Source organism: Erythrolamprus reginae, chromosome 8, assembly GCF_031021105.1.
Source record: "Erythrolamprus reginae isolate rEryReg1 chromosome 8, rEryReg1.hap1, whole genome shotgun sequence".
NCBI lineage: Eukaryota > Metazoa > Chordata > Lepidosauria > Squamata > Dipsadidae > Erythrolamprus > Erythrolamprus reginae.
Window position 1 is genome coordinate 65,157 of NC_091957.1, and position 18,441 is coordinate 83,597.

Genomic DNA, 18,441 nt, shown 5'->3' on the forward strand with positions numbered 1-18,441 from the left:
GTGATGGCCTAAATATGAATCATAAGTTTTTAATAAAGAAGTAAATAAATAAGTCAGCAGCCGTGCAGACAATTATTATTGTTATTTGTAGTAGTAATACAGTGGAACCCCGACATAAGAGCTGCTCTACTTAAGAGTAACTCGAGATAAGAGCTGGGAGGGGAGAGATATTTTTGTTCTACTTACAAGCCCAAATTCGAGATACAAGCGCCAAGGAGCTGTCTCCTGAAGCCAAACGCTAACTTCAGCGTTCGGCTTCAGGAGACAGCTGCGAAGCGGCGCGCGTGTTTTAAAAGGTTGCAGCCGGCCTGGGGGGCTCGGGGGGGTGCTTGCAGCTTTCTTTCTTGCTCTTTTTCTTTCTCTCTTTTACCTTCCCTTCCTCTATTTCTTCTTTTCTTTCTCCTTCCCACCTTCTTCCCTCCCTCCCTCCTTTCACTCATTCCTCTCTTACTCTCCCCTTTCATAAGTTTCCTTGCTTCCTTCCTCTGTTCCTGTCCCTTCCCCCTTTCTTTCTTTCTTTCTTTCTTTCTTGCTCTTTTTCTTTATCTCTTTTACCTTCCCTTCCTCTATTTCTTCTTTTCTTTCTCCTTCCCACCTTCTTCCCTCCCTCCCTCCCTTCACTCATTCCTCTCTTACTCTCCCCTTTCATAAGTTTCCTTTCTTCCTTCCTCTGTTCCTGTCCCTTCCCTCTTTCCTTCCTTCCTTCCCACCCTCCGTCCATTCATTCACCCATTCCTCTCTTGATCGCTTAAAGCCGGTCCCTGGTGCAAAAAGGGTTGGGGACCTCTGTCCTACAGGATTGGGTGGCAGAGAAGTTGAACATATGTAAATTTAAAAGTTTAAGAAAGTTTACAAGTTAAGTGAAAGAAACTTCATTATTCATTTATATGTACATGTACATTTCTTCATTAAAAACATGTCTTTCTGCATAATTTAGACTAACTTTGTGAGTTTTTTGAGGGCTGGAACCAATTAAAATTATTTACATTAATTCCTATGGGGAAAAGTCGTTCGAGATAAGAGCTGCTCGACTTAAGAGCCCATGTCCGGAACGAATTAAACTCGTATCTCGAGGTACCACTGTAGTAGTATTACTCTTATTATTATTATTATCATCATGATCATGATCATCATTATTATTATTATATAGAATTACTTAGTGAAAGGCACGGAACAAAGTGATTTTTTAATGGCATTCCCATGGTCATGTGTTCAAAATTGCAATGCTTGGCAACTAGCAAGAGCAACTAACATGCTCACGTGTCCCCTTTTGGGTCTTGTCTTCTATTGGGAAAAATGTGGAGCTCAATTGTCATAAGCCGAAGATTTAACAGTGATGGCATTCAGCAGCTTCTCTCAGGATATCACGAACGGCTGGGGGCTCTGCCCACCCATCCCGACGTCATGCGCACACTCGCTTTTGTGAACCGGTAGGGAAGGGAAGGGAATCCCACTTCTGGAGGACTAGCTGCGTATTGGACACGAAAACCGCCAGGGGTTTGTGAAGGTAGTACAAAAATGATAACTTTATTATATAAAACAGGATGTTGTCTAAGTCCCCAGCTCTACCGTTTCCTTAATGAAGAAAGTCCGCACCCGCCTCTCTCCTAGCAGAATGAAATATTAAAAAGACAAAACGTTGATGGAAGGCGAATCTCCCCACGCAGATAGAAACAGAGAAACGTAGAAGTGTGAAGGCAGAAAAAGACCTCGTGGCCCATCTACTCTGCCCTTATACTATTTTCTGTATTTTATCTTAGGATGGATATATGTTTATCCCAGGCGTGTTTCAATTCAGTTACTCTGGATTTATCTACCACGTCTGCTGGAAGTTTGTTCCAAGGATCTACTACTCTTTCGGTGAAATAATATTTTCTCACGTTGCTTTTGATCTTTCCCCCAACTAACTTCAGATGGTGTCCCCTTGTTCTTGGCTTCGCTTTCCTATTAAAAACGCTTCCCTTTAACGTATTTAAATGTTTCGATCCTGTCCCCCCTTTTCCTTCTGTCCTCCAGACTATACAGATTGAGTTCGTGAAGTCTTTCCTGATATGTTTTATGCTTAAGACCTTCCACCGTTCTTGTAGCCCGTCTTTGGACCCGTTCAATTTTGTCAATATCTTTTTGTAATTTTGTGCTATCTCCCCCCTACCGGTTTTCCGGAAACCCGTTAAGATCTGACTTTTCTGACAGGTCTGGAATAGCATTGACCGTGGGGTGTGTATGGTTCTTTTAAAGACGTTACATTATTCTTATTGTATGACTGATATGTCCCGTCAACAAAACAATGTCGTTTGGCGGGGCCCAGGGGAAGAGCCTTCTCTGTGGTGGCCCCGGCCCTCTGGAACCAACTCCCCCCGGAGATTAGAATTGCCCCCACCCTTCTCGCCTTTCATAAGCTCCTTAAAAACCCCCATCTCCCGTCAGGCATGGGGGAACTGAGATATTCTTTCCCCCTTGGCCTTTACAATTTATGCATGATATGGTTGTTTGTTTGTATGTATGTTTGGTTTCACAAATAAGGGTTTTTTTAATTGTTTTAGTATTAGTTTTTAGTATTGGATTTACCTGATGTTTTGTACTATTGTTGTTAGCCGCACCGAGTCTACGGAGAGGGGCGGCATACAAATGCAATCAATCAATCAATCAATAATGTCATTTTCATTTAATACTGTTCTATTTATACCACGTTAGCCTCTCTGAATCCGCTTTGGAATGAGCGGCGTATAAATACGATCGATCCACGCATTCCTGCATCGATAAATAAATACAAAAAACACTAACCTTTCCCCAAAGATGCAAAAAGGGAATTCTGCATCTATTACTTATGCGTAACTGTGCCGGAGACCTGTTCCCCGAATTTGGGAGAGAAAACCTGGACCTTTACTTTTCCCGGGGGCTTCTCGCCCTTGGAAAAATACAAAGAGCTCTTCAAAATAAATAAAAGAAACTTGCATTGACTAAAAACAAAGCGTATTTATTGCAAAGAAATAATAATAACGGTTTACAAAGTGAGATGGATCTTTTAGCTTCGCTGAGCTTTCAGCCAAAAGCCGTTCCTGAAAGCTGTCTCCTTTCTGTTCTCTGCTCCCCCCCACTACATCTCAATAGTGGAAAGAAGCAAATTCTTCATCGGCTGGGTTGAAGCTCTTTCTCTGGCTCCTTCGTAGCGGCGTGGGCTCGTTCCGTTTGGGCTGGTGTACGGGGGCTCTTTCCTGAACCCCTGAAACACGCTTCTAGCGCCTTCTGAGGAAGACTGTGGACAAATGCCTTTTATCCTCATTTTAGAAAAAAAGAAACGGAAAACAAACGTTATTCTTCTACCTTTCCTGCGTCAGGGGAACCACGATGGCCTTCTCCTCTGCCTACCCCCGGGGACGGCCGATGGATGTGGGGTCAGCTGATGGATGTGGGGGTCTTTCTGGTCTGCTATTACTTCAGAGACCGCTATCTATGACGACGGACCGAGTGGCACCTGTTAAGAAATGTTGTAGAAAACACCCGCTCCTTGCCTTTAAAGGTCCAGCTCTCTCCGTGCCCCGCAAACAACGGGATGGTCATCTTGCCGGCGACACGCTAGGCGGGCTGATGTAACGTCGCCTCGGTAGGATTCCGCCTGCATCCCTCGAGTGGCTGGGTTCCAGAATTTGGGAGAAAAGAGTGTTATATGATATTGGAACCGTCCTGTGCTTTAAAGTGAGTCTTGAATATTGGTAAGAATCAGTAGACGAGCGGCTAAATAGAAACGACTTTATTCCGTTACAACGAGAAAATGCGCAACAAGTAAAAACCCAATGGCGCAGTGAAAATCTCTGGGAGGCTGTGCTCCCCTGGCTCTCGAATATCCGCTCTCCCCGGCTGTGACCGATCAAACGGTCCGGCTCTCCGCCTGGCGATTGACCGGTTCGTGCTAGGACGGGATGCCCCTCCCCGCCTGGCAGCTTTAATTCTTTAAGGGATCCCTCTCTCCCTGCGTTGCCACCCCCGGGCCTCCTGTTGCCCTAGGAATGTTATTAACGAGTTTAATAATAAATATACAGAATAATAAACTTAAAATGCGTTAAGAGGGTTGATTCCTTTTTCTCTCCCGTATTCCTTTTTTGACAATAGAATGGCAGAGTCTTCTGTCCCTTGGCGATATTCTGTCCCTTGGCCTCAATATTAAATCCTGAAACCGAAAACTCTGCCGTTCTGTGGTCAAAACAGATATTGCAGCCACACAAAGGAATCGACCTTTTTAATCGGATTTTAAAGTTATCCTGTATATTTTTAAAGTATTATCAATTTTAATAGGTTAATGGGAGGCGCGAGCCTTGAAACAAGTTAAAGCCTATGATGCCTATTAATACTAATGATGTTTTAATAATAAAGGATAATTGCTCTTCACACAAAAATAACACAAAACCTACACAACTGACTCTTACATAAGGTGACCAGATTTTAACATTGGTAAAGCGGGACACCATTGACTGCCGGGGGTGTGTGTGTGTCTATGAAATAAATAAATTATTTACCTAAATTATCTGAGACGACGAGAGCGTGTATATGTCGTGGAAGAGAACCAGCCGGTACTTTTCTCTCCGCTGGGTCAATGAATTTTCATCTTACTATGTGATTTATGCAATTAATATCAATATTGGGTTTAGAACCTGTTTTTTTCTTTTATATGTTGTTATTATTATTATTTATTATTATTATTATTATTATTATTATTATTATTATTATTATTATTCTGCCCTTCTCCAAAGACTCAGAGAATTATTTAGTGAAAGGCACTGAAGAAAGTGATAATTTTCTCTAGATTGGGGTCAATGAATTTTGATGTTACTACGTGATTTATGCAATTAATATCAATATTTGGTTTGGGACCTGGTTTTTTCTTTTATATATCATAAATAGGATGCAATAGAACAGGGGTAGGATTATTCAATCTAGGATTAAGCAATTCTTAATTTAATATCTATAGAGACGGAAATAATTTTAGTATGAGGTCTAAATAGAATATTTACCACTAGCTGTACTGATTTTAGGGAGGAAGACATCCAACTACGGGAGGAAGCAACGGCACTAAAAATGAAAAGGCACAAGAAATAACCTTTTCCCACAGCTCTCCACCGGCGGTTCACATGCTCTGCAGGGGTCCTTCAGCTCCCACGGCCGGTCACTTGCAGAGACATCGGCCAAGCTGCTCCGGCGCTGCTCTTAAACGTCATCAACCAGCCTTCCTCAGGGAGAAAAGGGCGGGAACAGAGAACAGCTGAGAGGGAATGGAGAAGAGGGCGGGGTTTCCAAAGGGGGGCTGAAAACTGACAGGAGGTGAGCAATGCTGCCAAAGGAAGTTGGTGAGGGATGCCAGGAGAACAGCACACATGAAGTCAGAGTTGGTCAGGGATGCCAGGAGAAGGGCACACAGGAAGTCGGCCATGCTTAGAAGGACGATGCCAAAGGAAGTTGGTGAGGGATGCCAGAACAAGCGCACACACGAAGTCAGAGTTGGTCAGGGATGCCAGGAGAAGGACACACAGGAAGTCGGCCATACTTAGAAGGTCACTACCAAAGGAAGTTGGTGAGGGATGCCAGAACAAGCGCACACACGAAGTCAGAGTTGGTCAGGGATGCCAGGAGAAGGGCACACAGGAAGTCGGCCATGCTTAGAAGGACGATGCCAAAGGAAGTTGGTGAGGGATGCCAGAACAAGCGCACACACGAAGTCAGAGTTGGTCAGGGATGCCAAGAGAAGGACACACAGGAAGTCGGCCATACTTAGAAGGTCACTACCAAAGGAAGGTGAGGGATGCCAGAACAAGCGCACACACGAAGTCAGAGTTGGTCAGGGATGCCAGGAGAAGGGCACACAGGAAGTCAGCCATGCTTAGAAGGGCGGTGCCAAAGGAAGTTGGTAAGGGATGCCAGAAGGGCACAAAGGAACTGCGATTGAGCCTTAATGATAGAAAACTGCCGTCCTGTGGTCAAATCCGGTATTGCAGCCACAGAAAGAAATACACTTTTTAAATTGGATTTTAACGTTATTATCCTGTATCTTTATTATCAATGCCATAGTAATATTAACAGGCGATGATGCATTTTGCTAAATCAAAGGAATTGGGAATAATCCTGTAAAAAGCCTGAAACCCAGTTAAGAAGGGCTGTGATGGCCTAAATATGAATCATAAGTTTTTAAGAAAGAAGTCAGCAGCCATGCAGACAATTATTATTATTGTTATTTGTAGTAGTAGTAGTAGTAGTAGTAGTAGTAGTAGTAGTAGTAGTATTACTCTTATTATCATTATTATTATTATCATTATTATTATTATATTTGTATTCCGCCCTGCTCCAAAGACTTGGATAATTATTTAGTGAAAGGCACTGTAGATAGTAATCAGGAAAGACTTTAATGAACTCCATCTGTCTAGTGTGGTGGACAGAAGGAAAAGGGGACACGATCGAAATATTGAAAGACGTTCAAGGGTTAAATAAGGTTCAGAAGGGAAGTGTTTTTAATGTATGATTTGGAAGTTGGTAAGGGGGGCGGCATACAAATGCAATAAATAAATAAATGAATGAATGAATGAATAAAATAAATAAATAAATAATGTCATTTTCATTTAATACTGTTCTATTTATACCACGTTAGCCTCTCTGAATCCGCTTTGGAATGAGCGGTGTATAAATACGATCGATCCACGCATTCATGCATCGATAAATAAATACAAAAAACACTAACAGTTCCCCAACGATGCAAAAAAGGAATTCTGCATCTATTACTTACTTACTTACTTACCGCCAGGGGTTTGTGAAGGTATTACAAAAATAATAACTTTATTATATAAAACAGGATGTTGGCTAAGTCCCCAGGTCTACCATTTCCCTAATGAAGAAAGTCCGCACCCACCTCTCTCCTAGCAGAATGAAATATTTTAGGAAATATTAAAAAGACAGAAATATGAATAGGTTAATGGGAGGCTCAAGCGTTCAAACAAGTTAAAGCCTATGATGCCTATTAATACTAATGATGTTTTAATAATAAAGGATAATCGCTCTTCACACAATAATAACACAAAACCTATAAAAAAATCCCTGAAATGAAGTTATACATTGATCAAATTTGTATGCTGCCCATCTCACTATGAAGCATTTCTATGTCTTCCGTTCAAACACTCACCGTGCCTTCAACATCTGCTGCTACTTCCACACTGGCTCCCAGGATTTGCTCCATCCTCCTAAACCAGCTTGGCAACTTTCTTGTGGATTCCAACTGCCAGAATTCCTCAACTGGCAAAAGATGGCTGAGAAAGACTGGGAATTGAAGTACACAAGTCTTAAAGTTGCCAAGGTTGGAGATCCCTGGCCTAAAACACCCCAGGATGGCTAACAAAACCAGAAAAAGAAGCAAATGTTAAGGTTGTTTTCAGAGCTGCTCTGTGCAGGAAAGTTCCCTTTATCCCAGAAATGTGCAGGTGCAATTTCTCTGCTGGGTAGGTTCACCTTCCTAGTTATGAGAACAACTAAACCTTTTTTGTTGATGCTGTGGTTGTTGTTGATGTTATCGGGTCTATAGGTCTCAGGCCTCAATAATGCAGCAGCTCAGCCTGCCCTCCTCCAGCTTTTGGTCATTCCACCGTGCCCATATCTGTACCACGCATGCACACATGGCGTCAGAGAGAGCACCCTTTCCCCCTTTGGCATTGGGCACTGGTGTTCTGTCTGGGTGCCCCCAGACTTCAACACCAACTGGAAAAAACAGCCAGACACGCTGGTACAAACAAAGGCACTTTATAGTTTGAAAAATAAACACAGAGAAAAACCTGTTCTTCCCAACAGGCAGGCTATGAGACTTCACAGCAGAATCCTGACGGACAGACAATACAGCAGACTTCTTGCTGGCATACCCACCACTGTAGAGAATAAGACCCACACCTTTCCCCCCCAAGGTTTCAGTATTCAGAGTCACAAACCAGAATTCCAAGACGCCAAAGATCACAGCCAGGTCCCAGGACTCCCAAAGATAATACTCCACAAGCCAGGAAGGGTGGGTCTGCCTTTTCAGCCTTTCCAGAGAGCACCACACCCAAACCCAGCTGTTGCCTCTTTAGTGCTGAAAGTACCTGGCTAATTGTCCCCTTCGTTGTGTTGCTCTTCTCTGCCGGAGATCAATGATTGCTTGTGCATTTTCATCTAAGGAATCCAGGCTGCTTGCTGGGGAGAGCTCCCCCTCGGGGGACTCTGGCTGTCCTCCCTCTCCCTCAGCCTGAGATTCCTCCTCCCCGTCTGCCTGAACCTCCTGTTCCTCATCCTCCCCCTCTGAGCAGGAAGCCGGCAGAGGATCAGCCGTTCCCTGAGGGGCCTCAGACGGAATCACAACAACTGGTATGAGAAAAGAGCTGTGGGGAGCCATGGTGCAGCCGATGGAAGAATCCCACCAAAGGAATTAAATGTATGGTATCGCCTACAGCGAACCTCGTTGGCAAAGGAGCCCCTCAGGGACTGAGAAGGGCAGTTAACTGCCATATCAAGGGAGGAAGGCAGAGCCAGTCCCTTGGCTAAGGGGCAGGAGAGGCAAGGGGGCAGAAAATCCACTGGATTTGGATGGTGAGACTTTCCCATATATTCTCAGCAGCCTGTTTCAAGGTTGGTCAGCACCTGCCTCAGAGCAGAGTTTGTTCCTCCAAACCATAATCTGAGGTTAAAATCTCTTGTTAGTGGCCCTTTGTAGGATTGAACTGCAGTGTTTGGATTAGCCAGTTCGTCAATGCCTACAACAACTCAAGCTTCTAATTGTTTGTTTCTTTTATTTATTAAATGTGTAGGCCATCCACCTCACTGTTGAAGCAATTCTGGGTGGTTCACAAGATAATGGCTTAAGAGACTTGGTTTTAAATACTGCATGGTTTAATCTTAGGTAACAGCCCAGGCGGTCTTCCTGGAGGAATGACAGAGAAGCAAAGCACGTCAGCCAACCTGGCAAATGTGTTGTCTTGCCAGAGAGAAGATTCTGGAGGCTTTTGCTGCAGACTTCAAATCCTCAGAGGATTTCATGTTTTTCATGGATGAAACATTCTCCAGTGTTCCTTCTACTCTTCTTCAATTTCTTTTTTTCATATTATATATTACTTATTTCAACTGTTCGACTGTGATACAGAAGAGACTCAAGGAGAGGACTATTGAATCTGCAGACAATGCAAAGCTGAGCTAATGCTCTGGAAGAGGAGAAACGTGTACAAAAAGACTAGATGGAATGGGGGGGAGGGGGGGCAAACAGGACAAAATGAGGGAAACTAGTACAGGGAAAAATATTATCCACCCAGATAAGAAAAATGGTCCAAGACATGGAGTCTCTCGGCCAGCAGGTCTTCATAAGCCTGGTTCCACCCTTCTGCCTGGCCACAGACTGTTAGATCAGTGAATACAGTTGTGATTGGGGGGAATTTTTTAAAAAAAATTACAAGCCAGACTCTGCAAAGTCCAAATCTCCTATTGCCCCGAGAGACGGCTTTTCCTTCTTTTTGGCTGGGCAGTGGGTTGCTTTGGACTCGCTGGAGAGCAAAGGAAGGCATGTCCTGTCCTGCCCTTTCTAACCCTGACTCGATTTGGATACAGGTGGGCAGACAAAAGCCGTGTCCTTGGACTAACCACCTTATCTTTGGTATTGCCTAACAGATGCTGTCGCACACCATGAGCCGCCTCTACTGGTTCCCAACTGCTAGTGATAACAAAAAGAAATAAACCTTTTCAATGAGATTTTAAGATTGTTATCCTGTATCTTTATTATTAACACGTTAATATTAAAAAGGCTTCTAATAATAAAGATGCAGCATAATAATCTTTAAATCCCATTAAAAAGGGTTTTTTCTTTTTTCGGCCTGCTATGCCTGTTTGGACCAGGTGAGGGCACTGTTTTCTCTCCCTTAGCACTAGTTTTCGTACACCTTTTTAACTTGGTTGACTTCTTTGGAAACGGGATTCCTCCTTCTCTTTTCATGTTGCGGCCATTGGGCCTCCTCTTGCTGTATTAATGTTAATCGTGAGGCATTTAATAATACTGATGCGGAATTATAAATTTAAAATCCCACCATGCTGAGAAAATCACTGACGAAGAAAGTTGGGGGGCAACCGAGAAGGATGGACGAGAAATCGCCCATGATGGGAAGATTGGTTTTCAAAGTAACTGGGGGACAGCCATTGAAAACGGACAGGAAATCATGTGTAAAGAGCTCTGTGAAAGCAAGTTGAGGTGGAATGCCAGGAGAAGGGCACAAAAAAAGGAAGTCGGCCCTGCTTTTCCTGCCACTCTGCACTGCGGTGCTATTTTTGGCTGCTATACCTACTTGGGCCACACAATGGCATAATTTTTTCTTAGCGATAGCGCTGAAGTCATCATAGACCTTTTAGAATAAGTTTAATTCTTTTGAAGGATTCCTTCTGTGCCTGTGTTGCGACCCCTGGGCCTCCTGTTGCCCTATCAATATTAATAAGGTATTTATTAATAGATATACAGAATAATAAACTTAATTTACTTTTACTAATAAACATAATTACCTTTAAAGGGTTTATATCTTTGTGTCTGATATTCGTTCTCTGACCACAGGATGGCACTGTTTTCTGTCCTTTAGCGATTGCGTTGAGGCCTTCGAAAAGGCCTAGGATGGCCTCGATGTTAATGATAGAAAATCGCCATCCTGTGGTCAAAGAAAGCATTGCAGCCGCGCAAAAAGAAAGCGACCTTTTTAATAGGATTTTCATTATCCTGTATCTTTATTATTAAAACCTTATTAATATTAATAAGGAGACGGGAGGCACGTTTGCTGCAACACAAGAACAGAAAAAGAAATCCTGTCTCAAAAGTCTTAAACCGAGTTAAGGCCTACTATGGCCCATTAATATTAATAGTTTCATTAATAAAGGATAATCTTTGGCTGCCCCATGCCTTGCTTTGACCACAGGATGGCACTGTTTTCTGTCACTTAGCATTAACGTTGAGGCCATCGTAGACCTTTTTAACTTGGTTTAGCTTCTGAGATGGACTTCCTTCTGTGCCTATTTTCAGCCCCCTGCCCCCCATTGCCCTATTAATATTAATAATGTGCTTAATAGATACAGAATAAATTTATTAATAATAACGTTTATTATTAATAATAAACCCCATTAAATTATTGTCTTTATTAATACATTTTATTAATAATAAAAAACCCCATTAAAAGGGGTTATTTCTTTTTTTTGTCTATTCCTTTCTCCTCCCACATGCTGGGGAACAGGCACAGAAAAAAGAATCCTGTTTCAAAAGCCTTAAACGGAGTTTAAAGGGCCTGTGACAGCTTCCATAGCCACAGAATGCTATTAACATGCTATTAAAGTGTTTTATTTCTTTTGGTGGCTGCGATATCTGCTTTCTTGACCGCAGGATGACACTGTTTTCTGTCCCTTAGTGATACAATTGAGTCCATCGAAAAGGCCTATGATGGCTCGATGCTATTGCTATGGGACAGAAAATATTCTGAAATTTTAATTATTGACACCTTATTAATATTAGGTCGATGGGAGTCCTGTTTCCTGCAATGCAGACATAGTAAAAAAAAAATGTCCTGCTTCAAAAGCCATAAGCCAAGTTAAGGTGACCTATTAATGACAATAATTCTTTTAATAATAAAGAATAGCCTTAAAATACCATTAAAAAGGTTTGTTTCTTTTGGGGGCTGCTATAACCTGCTTCAAACGCAAGATGGCACCCTTTTCTGTCCCTCATTGTTAGCATCGAGACCATCATAGATCTTTTTAACTTGATTTACGTCTGCAACCAACCAGGCCAAACAAAATCCAGGCTGGAATAACAACAACATTGTGGCAGTATTTTAAAAGGCAAGTGTTTGTTTTTAAAGAAAGTGTATCAGTGGGGGACTGGAAATCATGTTACAACTTTGCATGGAGCAGCCAAATTTACTTTATAAAACACCAAGTTTGAAGCAAGATCTCCCAAAAGCTGTAAAAGGAAAAGTTTCCTGCCATCGGCTGCCCAAACGTGCTTTCCAGCTTCTTTCGTGTTTTGGCTTCCAGGCCAGGGACCCCGCTCACGCCTGCCCTTCTTTCAGCCACCGCAGCAGCTGAGGCGCATAGTAGGTGATGATGACATCGGCTCCTGCAAGAGAAGCGTTGACAAAATGAAGCCCCACAAACATGCGCGTTGCTCAAAGCAAGGGGTGGGGGGCTTTGGCAGAAGAAGGCTGCCTGACCGCTTGCTCCTCCCCCTCCGGGCAAGGACGTAGCCCAGGTGGCTCCCAGGAATCCAAATGGGCCTCCAGCTCCCTCGGCCCCTCCTGCCCCTCCCCCCCATGCCGGGCACTGGCGGTGGGCTTCCCTTTGCAGAGGGTCAGCCCTGCCTGCCTCCCTCCCTCGATCACCTGCTCGCCTGAACCCGGCCATGGCCTCCAGGACTGCTGCCTTCAGGTCAAAGGCCCCGGCCTGCGCCCCGTGCCACAGCATGGCAAACTCTCCCGAGACGTGGTAGACAGCCAGCGGGTGGCTGGGATGCTGGGGAAACACGCACCATCTTCCTCAGCAGGGGGGAAGGGAGGGCCAGGCACCCACCCTTACTGCCCGCTCTCAGGGAGGGGGGAGGGGCTTACTCTGTCCTTCACTTCCCGCACGAGGTCTAGGTAGGGCATCCCAGGCTTCACCATCAGCATGTCTGCCCCCTCCTGTACATCCCGGTCCTGGTGTGGGGGGAGGGGAATACAGCAGAGGGGGGTCGTGGGGGTGGGGGAGGTAGCAGAGCCGCTTCAGGAGACAGCCAGGCAGGAGCCAAACCCCAGGCTTTGCTCAGTGGGCGACCAAGAGGTCAGGTGCAACAGCCAACCCTGCTCTGCCAGAGCATACGTGCACCCGCGGAGCTTCTTTTCTGGCCTAAAGCCTGCCGGTGCCCAGCCTGGCCTTGCCTGCCCTCTCCCCTCGGCACTATTATAGGAGCGGCCAAGCTGAAGCTGAGATTGGGAGAAGATCTGGCTGAGAGGCTGGAGGGCATCAGTGCCCTTGGCACGGCCAGCAGCCTGAGGGGTAGCAGGTTGGGCTGCCTTCAGCAGAAATTCCTCCGGGGGCCTCTGCCTTTTTTCGCACAAGTTCCCAGGTCTTCAGAATACGCAGCCCTCCTCCTCCTCCTCCTCCTCCTCGTCTCCCGAAAGGGGAACGCCCGTGGCAAATATCCAGTGGTGCCCTCAGGGCCCATTGGCTCCACAGGCAAGCCCAGCTGGTTCTCTCCCAAGCCACTCACCACTGCCCGCAGAGCCAACCCTCGAGATCCTGGAGGGAGCTGGTAACACCGCCGGTCCCCAAAGGCGGGCTTGGATAAGGCCGCGTCTCTATACAAATCAGAAGAAGCCGATTGACCTCCTTTCGCTCCCCAGGCACCAAAGGGGCCCCATCAAGTTCTCTGGCGGCTGCTCCCTGGTCCCTCTCCCTGGCCAAAAACAGCCCCAGCAACCCTCACCTGAAAGGGCCATAGAAGCAGGAAGCAAATTTGGCACTGTAGCTCAGGACTGACACCTGCAGGGGCAACAGCATGTACCACATCATGCACCACCTCTTCCCAGACCCTGAGCCCTCCCCCACCCAGAACCCTTCGGGCCCTTCCCCCACCGAGTGGCTCAAAACCTGGAAAGCTGGGAGCCTCTGAAAGCAACTCTGCATCTGGGCTCGGGACTGAATCCACACCTGTCTCAGCGACCTATGAAAGAGGCTCCTGGCCATATCTCTTCGGAGCCTGCTAGTCCCAGACACCCACCTTATTGCCCAGGTCATTGGCAACCAAGGCCTCCTTGATCGCATGGATGCGCCCGTCCATCATATCCGAGGGGGCCACAATGTGGCAACCTGAGGAAAGGTGACAGGAGGTGTGAACTGGCGAGGGTGGCAGCTCCTCTGACTGGGCTTCCTCAAGGGAGAAGCAAGGCCAAGTGCATCCTGGGCGAGGGGGGAGCCTGACTGCTGGTGGAGGTCCAGCCCCACCTCAGCCAAGGAGCCACCTGTGCGGTTCTGCCTACTCCTAGCAGCTGCCCCAGAGGTGCACTGCAACCTACCCAGCAAGCAACTTACCTGCCTTGGCATAGGCCAGGGCCACCTCTGCCAGTCTCCGGCAGCTGGCCTCGTTCTGAAGGGAGCCATCCGGCCGAAGGAGGCCTGCAAGGCAAGGCAAGCATTGCAGCCACGGCCTTCCCAGCCACTTGCGACAAAGGCCCCAGGCCAAAAGGGCTCATGGCCTACCCCCACCGTTAAGCCCTTTTGGCGTCTGAATATCAAGCTCCTAGTCCTTTCCAAGGCCAGCAGCACTCACCGCAGTGCCCATGCGAGGTGTAAGGGCACAAGCAGACATCACACGCAATCAGCAGCTCGGGGAACAAAGAGCGGATCGTGTGTATGGCCTGGATGACAGGTGTGTCTTTGGCATCGGCTGCAGAGCCACGTTCATCCTGTGGGGCAGAGAGGGAGAAGCAGCTGGCCACCTGCCCACCTAGAAGCCAGGCCCTCTGCCCAGGAGCCGCAGCGGCTCCACCGCAGTTCAGAAGTGCACCTTCATGGCCTGGCTTGGGACTCCAAAGATCAGCAGGCAGGCCAGCCCATCCGCCACCAGGGGGCCCAGCAGCTCCTCCAGCTTGTTAACTCCATGCCTGGGGGGGTGGGGGTGGGGAGTCACATGTCAGCTCAGCAGGATGACCCACAGAATGGGAGGCAGACCCCAAACAGGCAAGTGGGTCAAGCCAAGAAGTTTGTACCCAGAGATCACCTGGAACATGATGGGGCCCCATGAAAGTGGGAGGGGGGTTGCAGGCTCGGCTCCCCTCGCCAATACTACCTCTCTGCATAGAACCCCCCCCCAAATTAAAGAAAAATAAACTATCTATAGGGGTACATAGAATAAGATCCCTCACGCTCTGGTTCCCTAGAGATCAAAACTACTCATTTAAAATTTAAATTAAAAGTGAAATTCCAGTTTTCCCAAGTTCCCCGGGTGACCTCAGCTTTCATCTTCAGTAACAATGGGGTTCAAAGCAGCAATGTGTGTGGCAAGCGAGCTCAGGCACATACATGCACACATACATGTGTACACACACGTGTTTCTTGCACAAGCAGGCCGAGGGAGTAACGGGCACACCCTGCCATCTCCCCAAGGGCTATTATCTCCAGCGGGCAGCCGACTGGCAGTTTCCCGCTTTTGGAAGTGTTTCTCAGGGGAAAGCGGAGCTTCTCCAAGGCCCTTCGTCTCCCGGCTCTCCCAGCACAGTGCACGGCAAGGAGGGGGGGGGGGGGGAGGGCAGGCAGGGCGCGCCAATCCCTCCGCTGAGCCGCCGCTTCTGGAGCTTGGCGCTGCTCGGCCGGGCGGCTGGAGGGCAGGAAGCGCGAGGCCGACTTACCGAGCTTGGCCGGGCAGGCTGGCGATGGGCTCTACGGCATCCGGGCTGTCCCTGAAAGGGTCGAGGGAGGGAGGGAAGGAGGGGGGCGCCGTCAGGGGGCGCAGCGGAGGTCGCGGCTGTTCCCCCTCCCCACCCGGAGCCCACCGGGCACTCACGAGACGAAGACCGGGTAGACGAGGTGGCGGGCGGTGAGAGCGGCGGCCGTCGCCTGCCACGAGCGGAGCACCGTGTGGAAGTAGCCGCTGTGCAGGGGCGGCTGAGCCTGCATGGCGCGTCTGGCGGTCGCTGGACTCAGCTTCCGAGCAGTGAGGCGGGCCTGGGCGGGCGGAGCGGCGGCGGCTTCCTCCTCCTCCTCCCCGACGGGCCGCCCCGCTTCAAGGCCCAGCGCGGCGCTTGCCCCTCCCCCCGGGGCTGGAGCTGAACCGGCCAAGAGGCGCGCACAAAGTGGCCGGACTCCCCGCTCTCGGCCGCTGCCTCCCTGGCCCGATGCTCCCGCAGCGCCGCGCTCTTTTCCGGCAAGGCGCCGGCGATTCCAATGTGGGCCCGAGTCCTTCGGGGCTGGGCGGCATAGAAGTCCAATGCAATGCAACGGAGAAAACCTCTTCCGTGCTTGGCTTTAAAAGCGCGACCTCCGCCTTTGCCAGGCTCCCGGTCAGGGCCGCCATCAGGAATTTTGGGGCCCCATACAGCCTAAGTGTCTGCCCCCCCCCCATTTTAAAACTACTTTTTTAAAGTTTTTAAGATGATGTTAGATAATCATCTGAAAATAGCTGTAAATAAAACCCGATGTTCCCAGAATTAACTTTATTCATAAGATTATGATAGCAACAACTTGACCTTAGTTTTACTGGAACTATAGAATAATCATATAATAACCGCTGATGTTACAGGCCGTATAACTATATAAAGAAGGAACTGTGAGGATAACAGTTCATGTTTGTTATGGTATGTTGTTTTGTTGCTTGTCTTATAAAATGCAAATACAAAATTTAAACAAACAAATACGTATATTTTAAAATGATAGATTCTTTACTAATTTTTTTAATGTTTACATAATAACTACTTTTAAAAAAAAAATCATCTGTCTGAAGTAGTGTAGGATTCCTGTCTAAGCAGGGGGTTGGACTAGAAGACCTCCAGGGTGCCTTCCCACTGTTATTCTATTCTAATTATCCAGGGGGTTGTGTAGTTATCAGTGGTATTAAAATAGGAGCTGTTAAAAAAAAACCAAATACAATTTCATATTGCTTCACATCTCAATATCCTTTTCAATCTAGTTTTTACGCCCATCGGTGAACGCAGGTCTGAACGAGCCCGTGGTATCCAAGTTAATTTCAAAGTACACTGCTCAAAAAAAGTGAAGGGAACACTTAAACAACACAATATAAACTCCAAGTTGTCAATCAGCGTTGCTTCCTAAGTGGACAGTTTGATTTCACAGAAGTTTGATTTACTTGGAGTTATATTGTGTTGTTTAAGTGTTTCCTTTATTTTTTTGAACAGTGTAGATCAGGGGTCCCCAAACTTTTTACACAGGAGGCCAGTTCACTGTCCCTCAGACTGTTGGAGGGCCGGACTATTAAAAAAAACGTGTGAACAAATCCCTATGCACACTGCACACACCTTATTTAAAGTAAAAAACAAAATGGGAACAAATACAATATTTAATATTTATTCTTCCTCTTTCTCTCTCCCTTTCTCTCTGTCCTTCTGTCTTTCTAATTCTCTCTCTCTGTCCTCTCTTTCTCTCACTCACTCTCTTTCTCTCTCCCTCTTTCTCTCTCCCTCTCTCTGTCTCCTCCTTTCACTCTCTCTCCCTTTCTATCTCTCTTCTTCCTTTCTCTCTCCCTCTCTCTTTCCCTCTTTCTCTCCCCCCCCCTCTCTCTTCTCTTTCTCTCCCCCCTCTCTCTCTCTCTTCTTTCTCTCACTCACTCTCTATCTCTCCCTCTTTCTCTCTACCTTTCTTTCTCTCTCTCCCTTTCTCTGTCCCTCTTTCTTTCTCTCTGCCCCTCTTTCTTTCTCTTATCTCTCCTCTCACTCACTCTCTTTGTATCTCTTTCTCTCTCCTTCTCTATCTCTCCCTCTTTCTCTCTCCCTTTCTATCTCTCCTCTTCCTTTCTCTCTCTTTCTCTCTCCCTTATTTTTTCTCTCTCTCTCTTTCTCTCTCATGCACCACACCAGCAGCAGAGAGAGAAAGAGAGAGGTAGAGATCGGGCGCGTTACCGGGTGGTGGAGGCGGTGTGGGGCCAGACACTGGGTGCCGGGAACGCGGGGGGAGGGCGAAGGGGTGGACGTGGCTGCTGCTTCTCAGCTGCAGAGCCGAACGGGGGCGGAGATCAACGGCGGAGTCCGGCGCTGGGGCCATGTGGGACCGCTTATCCAGGCGGGCGTGGACCAGCAAGCCGCCCTCCGCTCTCTCTCTTTCTCTCTCATACACCACGCCAGCAACAGAGAGAGAAAGAGAGAGCGCGGAGGGCGGCTTGCTGGTCCACGCCCGCCTGGATAAGCGGTCCCGCATGGCCCCAGCGCCGGACTCCGCCGTTGATCTCCGCCCCCGTTCGGCTCTGCAGCTGAGAAGCAGCAGCCACGTCCACCCCTTCGCCCTCCCCCCGCGTCCCCGGCACCCAGCGTCTGGCCCCACACCGCCTCCACCACCCGGTAACGCGCCCGATCTCTACCTCTCTCTTTCTCTCTCTGCTGCTGGTAAAGGCAGGCAGCCGGCAAAAGAGGGAGGGTACAGACTGGGCATGTGCAAGGAGCCGCTGACTGCGGGCCCCAATTTGCCCGGGCCCGGTACGGCGCTCCCAGTAGTACCCGTCTATCGGCGGCCCTGCTCCCGGTTGGGGGGTTTGAAAGGCCACTTCGAGGCTCTGTTGCCGAGCGGCCTTTGGAGGACACGGCTAATCTCCACACAGCCTGGCCCCCAAGCGGCGCGGGCCAGGAGCCCTTCAGCCCGGTTCTGCCTTCAGGGCCCTCTCCCGGGTGGCCCCCTCCCCACACATCCCCGGCCAGCCTTTGTCACTGCTACAGAAGAGGCAACACTGCG

The 18,441-nt window shown here is 47.8% G+C and overlaps 1 protein-coding gene and 1 long non-coding RNA gene across 3 annotated transcripts; both read right to left on the reverse strand.

The window, feature by feature from the left end:
- Positions 1-2,956: 2,956 nt before the first annotated feature.
- On the reverse strand, positions 2,957-5,333 carry LOC139170678 (uncharacterized). 2 transcript variants are annotated; one of them, XR_011559652.1, is made up of 2 exons: positions 5,096-5,333; positions 2,957-3,633 (listed from the first exon to the last, which is right to left on the reverse strand). It is a non-coding gene; the product is annotated as an uncharacterized lncRNA (long non-coding RNA). The 2 variants fall into 2 exon arrangements; XR_011559653.1 differs by lacking the exon at positions 5,096-5,333 and adding an exon at positions 5,010-5,093.
- A 6,511-nt stretch (positions 5,334-11,844) lies between these two features.
- On the reverse strand, positions 11,845-15,824 carry ALAD (aminolevulinate dehydratase). The gene is made up of 11 exons (XM_070758354.1): positions 15,551-15,824; positions 15,396-15,446; positions 14,555-14,651; positions 14,318-14,453; positions 14,080-14,163; positions 13,769-13,857; positions 13,475-13,530; positions 13,259-13,346; positions 12,618-12,704; positions 12,393-12,522; positions 11,845-12,130 (listed from the first exon to the last, which is right to left on the reverse strand). The coding sequence occupies exons 1-11, from the start codon at positions 15,661-15,663 to the stop codon at positions 12,063-12,065; spliced, it is 999 nt and encodes a 332-aa protein (XP_070614455.1). The 5' UTR covers positions 15,664-15,824; the 3' UTR covers positions 11,845-12,062.
- Positions 15,825-18,441: the final 2,617 nt, after the last annotated feature.